A 9,791-nucleotide genomic window follows, 5' to 3' on the forward strand; every position below is an offset into this window, starting at 1 on the left:
AAAGGCATAATAAAGTTGTTATTTAAACAATTTTTTAAGCATTCTACAGTTTTTTTTCGTTTTTTAAATTATGCACTAATGAAGCAATTTTGTTTTACATCAATGAAAAATTATTGCAATAATTCATCATCCTTAGCAGTGGCAAAAACTCTTTTGTTGTTGCCAGAATGTATACTTCTGTAATAATAATGTGTTTAAATATGAATTTTGAAACTGGTTTATTTAAATCTTGTTTATTATAAAAAAATTATCTACATTTTAAATTTCTTCACAGCTTCTATTGTTACTTCTGGCAGTGGGAACATTGCTCAAAATGCTTATGAAATGGGAACAAATAGTTTGGGTAGACCTATGTACCCACGAACTCAGTATAACATTCATCGAACACCAACTTGTCATGAAGGACATCAAGCAGGTATGTGGCTTTTTAGAAAATTTTAGAGCCTTGAAGTAAAATCTAATTTGTATGCAATGAACATATTCTTTTTCAATATGGTGCAATGAGGTAAGATTTACCGCAGATGTCCAAAGGAGCACTCAATTGTTAGAATTTTCAATATGTTTTCGTGAACAAAAATATGTTAAAGGGAAATAATCCGCATAAAAGAAAAACTGAACCAAGAATGAGTAAAGGTACAGTATAAACTCGATTTAACGATTGTCAAGGGACTGGAAAAAGTTATCGTTAAATCGAGGAGCCTAGACAGTCAATACAGTCAAACGGGGACCAGTGAAATGTGTCATTAAATTGAGGAAATCGTTAAATCGGCTATCGTTAAATCGAAGTTATACTGTGTTTGAAGAAATTAATATTCAATGGATAATAAGTAATAAAATTTTTATTTAAAAAAAAAAAGTTTGAAAAGAACATAAAAATGTAAGAATTGCCCACACATGTTATTTTGCATTCAAAAGGTGGTTTCTTTTTGTTCTGAGACTTAAAGCCCATATATTTCTATTTGCATTTTTATATTGTTTGTCAGTTTCATACTTTGTAAAGACCAACATTTTATTTAAAACTTTTTGATGGTGATCAAGCGAATGGTTATTGAAGGCTGAATCATTTATTCAACAAAACTAACCCTGCCCTTGTACAGGGCTCCCAAATGGTCCGCTTTTCCAGCCAAGTCCGTTTTTTATGGTAAAGTCCGCTTTATAGCATTTTGGTCCGATTAGTCCGCTTTTATATTGTTTTTTTTTTTAAATATCAGATTTAAAAGTTACTGTACACCCAAACACGCCGCCGCAGCGCTTGTTAAACAAGGTTCGTACCCCCATAAAAAACCTTGAAAAGTTCTTGGGAGGAAAAAAAAGAAGTCATTTTCAAGTGCTTGAAAAAGTATGAAAAGTTTCTTTATTGCTTAAATTCTTTCAAAAATCATTGGATTGTGCTTGAAATTCTTAAAAAAATATTTCATTAGTGCAATTTTCTGAACATATTCGATATGATCTATCGCGCAAAATTGCTTTCGTGTTTGAGGTTTCAATCCTTTTGCATCTTGTTAATATTTTGATGCTTTTTACAATCCAAAGTAGTGTTGACATGTGCTTACCTTAACTTAGCTTATTTTTCATTTAATTTCAATAATTAACGATGGAATTATTTTGGAAACCATGGCAACATTGAACTTACTCGGACTTCGCGGAAAATTGCCTCTCGCGTTTGAAATTTCAATCCTTTTGCATCTTGTGAACATTTTGATGTTTTTGACAATTGGAAGTTATTTTGACATATGCTACTATAGATTAGCTTATTTTTCATTTAATTTCAATAATTACCGAATGAATTGTTTTGGAAGCAATGGCAACATTGTACTTACTCGAACTTCACGGAAAAATGCTTCTCGCGTTTGAAATTTCAATCCCTTTACATCTTGTAAATATTTTGATGTTTTCCACAATTGGAAGTTATTTTGATATATGCTACCTTAGTTTAGCTTATTTTTAGTTTAATTTCAATAATTAACGAAGGAAATATTTTGGAAACCATAACAACATTGAGCTAATTCGGATTTCGCGGAAAATTGCATCTCTCGTTTGAAATTTCAATCCTTTTGCATCTTGTGAACATTTTGATGTTTTTGGCAATTGGAAGTTATTTTGACATATGCTACTATAGATTAGCTTATTTCTCATTTAATTTCAATTATTAACGAAGGAATTGTTTTGAAAGCCATGGCAACATTGAACTTACTCGGACTTGACGGAAAAATGCTTTTTGCGTTTGAAATTTCAATCCTTGTGCATCTTGTAAACATTTTGATGTTTTTGACAATTGGAAGTTATTTTGACATGTGCTACTCTAGATTAGCTTATTTTTCATTTAATTTCAATAATTAACGAATGAATTATTTTGGAAACCATGATAACATTGAACTTACTCTGACTTCGCGGAAAATTGCTTTTAGTGTTTGAAATTTCAATCTTTTTGAATCATTTAAATGTTAAACTAATTTGCCCAGTCGAATGTTATTTTCCAATATGCCACTTTAGATTAGCATGTTTTATGTTTAATTTAGTAGAAAATAAATAAATTTATTTTATGGGAAACATGCCAACGTTGAGCTTGGTTCGTGAAAATTTGCTTCTTTGAGCTTTCAATCGTTTTGCATCTTGTAATTTTTTTTTATTTATGGCAATTAGAAGTTATTTTGACATGCTATGGCAGATTAACTCAATTTAATTTTTATTTAAATAACTAAAAAAAGTAATAATGTTTGTGTTTAATTCAAGTTTATTTAGTTTTTCAAACTTGATTTTGATTATTATTAGCTTATTTTCGGTTATTACTGTTTTTTTTTTTTTTTTTGTGTGGCGGGGGGGGGGGGATATTAAATTTAAACAATTGAGCACACAACATTTTAAAGTAGCATTTGTATATGAAACAAAGTTGAATTGTGTAAGTTTATGAAGTTGACTTTGTGTATATCATTTCATTGTCATAATGCCTGCTTAACTGGGGAATTTGTTTCCTCCCCCCCCCCCCCCCCACCATAAAAGTTCAAAGCACTCATGGCCCTGCGATCATGGAGTATTTTTTTTAATGTAAGCTTTAAGATTCTTGAAAATATACTTTGAGTATGAAGATTGCATAACTAAGCCTCATGTGATCTCTTCTCTTTGTGATTGAGCATTTCAGACATTTTTAGGAAAACTTTCAATACAGTAGATCTGTTTGGTGTGTGATTCATATTAGTTGAGAAGGGATATAATGCTATTAAGAAGCAATTTAAGACAGAATAACACAAAAATAATTTTAAACTAAAGAAAGATGAAGCACAGCTTCATCTATTCTTCAATGAGACTACCAGCATCCCAGGTTCAATTCAAAATGTATCATTATGCCTATTTAGTTCTAAGGAGGCTGCCTTAAGTGCTGAGCTAAGTGCCTCCCTCCCCCATCCAAATATTTGTAAATATTATTATTCAATGGATAAAAAGATCAGTTGTGCAGAAGGTTATAAAGGAATTGTATCATTGAAAATCAGTATTATGATTAATTAACAAATTATTTTCACGAATTTAGCCCAGCAGGCAGCTAATTTGCCTTTTGGTGCTTTCTTGGGTTTAAATGAATGGTCCTCTCAAGGTCCTCTTTTTAATCCTAACTGGTCCTCTTTAGTCCTCTTTTTGATTAAAAATGGTCATCTTTTACCCTTTTCTAAAGCTAAAATGTGTTGGGAGCCCTGCTTGTAAGAAACACTGTTACATTGCTACATTTAATATTACACATTTGACAAAAAATCTTAATGTCAATAAATATTTGGCAAAATTAATTTTGAAATTTGCAAATCTTTTCTAGCTGAAAGGAAAAAAAAACAAGAAAAGGAGAGCAAAAAAGAATGCTAAACTTTTCTCTTGAGAAAATGAGTTTCATCTCTTAATATACAGTGAAACTTCTGTAACTCTAGACGCGGATAACTTGACTACCATTGTAATTTTATGTTTCTTATGGTTGGCCCAATGCTAATTTCAATGGGCAAAAACCTTTCTAACTTGACACATTTGCAGAAACCCTTTTAGCCGACATTCAATTGCTATTCTTATCCAATTTTTGCTACCAACATTCTTTTATATTGACCTCTTCTCAGGGTTTTACGCTATGGTTTCTTGGTCAGCTAATTCTTTTCTGGAAAGCTCTTTTAGAGAATTCCATCCTTTAACCAGGGGACACAGCCACCAGTCTGTGCTGTTAGGGCAAGGAAGTCCTCTAGAAAAAGAAAGCACCTTGACATGTTTTGCACATGCTGCTCACATGTTGTGAGTATGAAAATGGGATTAAAAGTTAGGGGGTTAACTTATACGTGGGGCAGAGCTTCCGAAATTTTTTTCCCAAACAATTCTTGGGGGGAAAAACACTCAAACACGCGAACATTTTCCCGTTTTCAGACCAACTCTTTGAAGCAGATGCTATAGAAGTAAATACTTACACATTCTGCTATAATTTTACTTGGCCTGACTGTGAAGTAAAGACTAAATAATTACAGTGAACGTCCGATTACGCGAGAATTGCGGGAATCGACGTATCTGCAAATTTTCCCGATTGTCAAGAACTAATGCTCATACTTTTAAATACTATAATATAATGTGACTATGGCACAGAATTTTCATATTAATTCAAAATAAAAGCAACAAGCAACAGAAATCGTAACAGCGAAATCGAACCCTTTACGAAAATAGTGATCGCAGAACTCAACCCTTTTTGTGCAAAAGAATAATAATTAGAGGTTTTTTAACATAAAAATGTTCATTACATTTCAATTTCCCCCTTTTTATAATTTTTACATTCAAAATTAGAGGTAAAACATTCCTGATTTTTTTCAAAAAGTAGGGGTTCGACTTATACTCGAGTGTATAGGGTAGGACTTTCTATCTTTAACAAACTTGACTGACAAGAAACTTTTTCTCCTTTTTTTTTTTTTTTTTCAGAAATGGTGGATCCTCACGAGGTATTCAAATAATATTAGCGATTTTATTATATAATTTTCAAAAGAAGAAAAAAAGAAAATTTATTTACTGTAATTAATTTTGATAATGTTAATGTAAGTAAGAAAGTGATGCAGAAACTCTTTACGAATTAAAATAATGGAACCTTAGTAAGTTGACATCCACTTAAGTCGACATGTTTTCATGTTCCCTTGGGGTGTAAAGTTATCAAGATCCTTCTGCATATTTTTTTATGCAATCGTCACTGATAAAAAAACATTTAGTCACTAGAAGGTTTATGTCGTCTGACACTGTTACATTAAAGTAAGCAAAATATCCGTAGCTCGAGGCATATATTTCCTGAATATTTTTGCAGTATGATAAGAATCAAAGAATATTAATAAACATCAATTTTACTAGCCTGTGATAAAATTGCAGCCTCCTCCAAAGTTTGAATGTTTCCCTTTGTTCAAAATAATCCCTTTCATTTCAATTGCAATTATATCTTCCTCTGCCTTTGGTTTTATTTCTATAAAAAAAATTAAAAGTAGTCAGCAGACCCTGATCATGCAGTCTGAATTTCTGAAGGTCTGTGTTATATTTCTATTTGGCACAAAAAAACCCTCAAAAAGTCTATCGGTATTGATAGAACTCATTATTTTCGAACTCCCATTTTTACAAACTTTTTTTTGTTGTCCGAAGGAGTAAGTAAAATTGAGTGTCAACTGTAGTTTATCAGTTTTGTTTCATTACTTTAAATGAATTCCTTACATTTCCATTTTCTTTGCCATGGGAAGCTATTCATTGTAGGCACTTGTATGTCCACTTTTTTTTTTAATGTTCATCTTAACGTTCTTTTAAGCATTCCATCTCCGTTCCCTACTGTTTTGTTACTACCACTTTATACTAAAAGCATAAAATCGCTTTGTTACCCTGCTGATCTTCCGTATAATATTGTTCATTTGTGTCTTAATTTTGCTAGTTACACTTGGCGATCCACCACCACCTCCTCCTCTTTCTGTTATATCTCATGGTCCTACCTCTTCATATGATTTGTCTGAAAACTCTGTACTGGAGAGCAATAGATCTGTCACGTTTATTCCTACCTTGCATGAAAACCCTGAATCAGGAAGCTCTAATACTCTGACAAAGAGGCAAGCAAGTCACCAGCATTCCTTAAGGAGTTTTACAACACCTACAATTTCTTCTCAAAGTGTTCCTCCAACGCCTCTGCCCAAGCACATTTGTAAGTTTTTGATTATTTTTGTTTACTTAACTCAAAAATGAATTTAAAACTTTTACTCTTAAGCAATGTTAGAAATAAGCAATCGTTAGTCGCATTTTGAGACAAAATTTTTTTATTTGGCACCTTGATTTGCCGCCTAGATACCTTAAGTTTTGCATTCCATTGCAGCTTTTCTTTTCCAGCTCACCCTGATTGAAATCTGCAATTGACGTAAAAAAAAAAACATGAAAGTTTTCTGTTTTTTTGAAAATCTGCTTTTTTAAAGATTTTTTCTTTTTTGCTGTTTTTAAGATCAGTATAAAGCTGTTGAGAAAATGTGCCTAAAATGTGGATGGAGGTAACTTGAAAAAACCTGCAGTTGTATTTAAAGTGTATTTATAATTTCAACCACTTTTTGTGAAAAATAAATTTGTTTTGGCAACGAGCCAACATCCAACATATGCATTGCTGAAAATGGCTCGCTATGTTTGAGAATTCAATCCCTTTGCATCCTGCTATTGTTTCATTTCTATTGAAACTCCCAAACTATTTTAGCATCTGCTACCTTTAATCTTCTCAATATAATATTGATTTTAGGAATTAAATTATTTTCCCCCTATATATATATATATTTTTGTTATTAAATAACTGGTAATTTTTTATTTCATTGTGCATTTTAAAGTATTTTTAATGCATTTCATAAAATCCTGATGAATGTGTATAACTCTAACTGCTTGTCCTTATTGTGGTAATTTTCAATCCACGCAACGTTTGACTTTTTTTTTTTTTTTTCCAAACTGGCACTTTCATGTCTGTTTCAAAATACATTCAAACTGCAATCAATTTTTTCTTTATATAAAATCATTATCTTCTTTTTAAGTTTTACAGAGTTTTTGAACTATACTACCAGAAATTAGTAGCATATCTGTGTAGTAAGAATATGTTATACTCTGATATATATATATATATATATATATATATATATTTGATTCATGAAAAAGAGCACCTAGGTTGCTCATTTTTGATGCTTTGAAACTTATCCTAGGCTTCATTGTAACACATAAAATTTAATTCTTGTTTCTAACACTGCATATTTTTATCACTTTCTTTTGCCATTAATGTAATGTATTAATGTATTGCCTTTAAAGGAAAATTCTGTGCAGTATCATAATTTTCATAATAAAATAAAATCAATTTTAAATCCCTTTAAATCAGTAAAAAAAAAAAAAAGAAAGAAAAGAAAGAAAAAAATTGTGGAATAAACTACTTTTGGCATGCCATGTTTATCAGCAAATTTAACTGTCATAGCATTAAGCAAAGGCCAAGTTTGATGCTTTCTTGATCACTTATCTTTTAAAAAATTAGCACAATAATTTCTTTCTGATTTCACTGATGTGAGTGAGTGATTTACTATTGCTCAAATTATTATTTATTCATTTATTTATTTATTTGCATAGAGAAAAAATGAAAATCTAACTTTCTTCACTTGTGTATAGAAAATTTAGTTTATAATAATCGAAAGTTAACTGTGCTATAAACACAAATATTACAAACTAAACAAGATCTAAATTATACCTAAATAATAACAATCAAATGCCGTGAAGTTTTTACTTGGTGGAAAATCTAAATTTCATTTTAGTATGCATGATTTATTATTCATGTTGTTTGGCATACATGATCTCATTAAACATTAAAATCAATGGTTTGGCTTATAGCATTTGGAATTTTTTTTACATTTTTAAAGTTAAACATCTGTGCATTTGAAAGCTCTTAAAATGTTTTTAGTGTGATTGAAAACATATTGATGCTTCTTTACATTACATATTAAGTATGTACATTTTTGTGCAGCTCTCAAAAGTTCCCAAGTATCTAGCCCTCATAAAAAAGTAACTCTTCATACACCTGGTGAACTAAACACTGCTCAGTCATCTCCACAGTCTTCGAAACATCATGCAGGATCTTCTACTTCTGAGTGTTTACAAGAACATTCCAGTTCTGTAAATCGTGAAATGCAAGTATGTGAACTATTTTGTTTAACTATTCCAGTTAAAAAAAATATATTTTATTTTGTTTCCTTCAGAAGTTGTTACCTTATAATATTTTTCATTTGTAAAAGTCTTTCTTTTAAAATTACATGAACTCATATGTCAAAGCTTTTAGTTTGGTTAGTCTTAAAGTCCTCAATTTTTGTTCTATGTAAAAAAAGGACCTTTTAAACATATTTTTTAAAGAAGTTTTATGAAGTATTGTAAATGTAGAGAAGGCTAGTTTTAAACTTATATAATGTTTTGTTTGTGTCAGGAAAAAAAAATGCAGTAGCAGTAATTTAATAGAATGTTTAAGAGGAACAAAAATACAGCAAAAAAAAATTTTAAGAGAAGATAGAAACATTTTAACTGTCCACACTTCTTGGTTCTTTGCAAACAACTGCAGAAAAGAGGGTCATCATAGGGTCTATCTGCTGAACAATATCATTAAACACTCTCTTCTTGACTGTATGTCAATGCCTGAAAGTCATGAATATTCTTTGCGTTTTATTTGCAAAAATTAACTTTGCCGACTAATTTGTTAAAAGTTAAAATGCAACAAAATTTTCATATCAAAGGTGAGTCTAGTCTCTAACAAAGAACTGCCTGGTCCTTGCTAAACTTTTAACGTTGTGTGATTAGGGAAAGAATCAGTGTCTTGAGAAATTGGTCAGTAATATGGATGCCACTTTTCTGTACAGAAGACAAAATTCCATCTTTTAAAAGATTCGGCAAACAGACATCCACCCTTCAATTAAAAAGTGCTTTTAATTCAAGGTGGCAACCGAAAGTGCCAACTGTCGCCAAATTGTTTAAGAGACGGAATTTGGTCTTCAGTACCCAAAAGTGGCACCCAAGGTCATCAATGGATAGTGTTGTTGTATAGAGGTAGCCGCTCATGGAAGTTTCACTTTATTTATATATGTGTAAGCATTTTGTATGTTATTTGTTTTATCATAACCAGTTTTGATATTTTCATTTTATGTAAGTTTAAAAATTTTTTTGTTCCCTTAAAAATTTGTTTTTTTTTCTTTTTTTTTTCTTTCATAAAATGCATGTTAAATTAACATGTTAGAGGTAAAGCTAACATTAATTGGTATTTATCTTTGTTGTGTACACTTGATATGCTCTGTTAATATTGTATCTTGTAAATTTGCCATTCAATCATAAGTTAAATGCATAACTGAATCTTTGATATTCTTTTCCAGGCCTCAGGAAGCACAGAGCATCTAAACCAAGAGATGGCTAATCATCTTGAAGGTCTTATGAAAGACTTAAATGCAATTACAGCTTCAGAATTTCAATGCTGAGAACTGAATTTATATATTTGTTGAGCTAGTATGGTGCATGAATAACTATAGTTTATTTGAAAAACTAGAGTACTGCATAATTGTTTAAAAATAGCTGGAAAACAAAGGTAAATAATTTTTTTTAAAGAAAAATTGGAAAAGAAATTTTGTATTAACCGGAAAAATAGAAACACTTAGCGTAATTTATTTGCTGTTATGAAATTAAGTGTTGCATTATGTTAGCTAAGTTTAGTCTTTAAACTATTACATTTTATGTTGTTTGTTTACTATGTATATATATATATATATATATATATATATATA

General features: G+C 30.6%; 1 protein-coding gene across 1 annotated transcript in view; it reads left to right on the forward strand.

Annotated features, from left to right (window-relative positions):
* The window catches only part of LOC129220965 (neogenin-like), a 57,061-nt gene extending 47,573 nt beyond the window's left edge, over window positions 1-9,488 (forward strand). The window contains exons 23-26 of the mRNA XM_054855400.1: window positions 275-415; window positions 5,909-6,172; window positions 8,000-8,166; window positions 9,387-9,488. Of these exons, the coding sequence (XP_054711375.1) occupies window positions 275-415; window positions 5,909-6,172; window positions 8,000-8,166; window positions 9,387-9,488 (674 nt within the window). The remainder of the gene's footprint in view (window positions 1-274; window positions 416-5,908; window positions 6,173-7,999; window positions 8,167-9,386) is intronic.
* Window positions 9,489-9,791: the final 303 nt, after the last annotated feature.

The sequence above is a fragment of the Uloborus diversus genome, chromosome 4 (assembly GCF_026930045.1).
Source record: "Uloborus diversus isolate 005 chromosome 4, Udiv.v.3.1, whole genome shotgun sequence".
Taxonomy (NCBI): Eukaryota; Metazoa; Arthropoda; class Arachnida; order Araneae; family Uloboridae; genus Uloborus; species Uloborus diversus.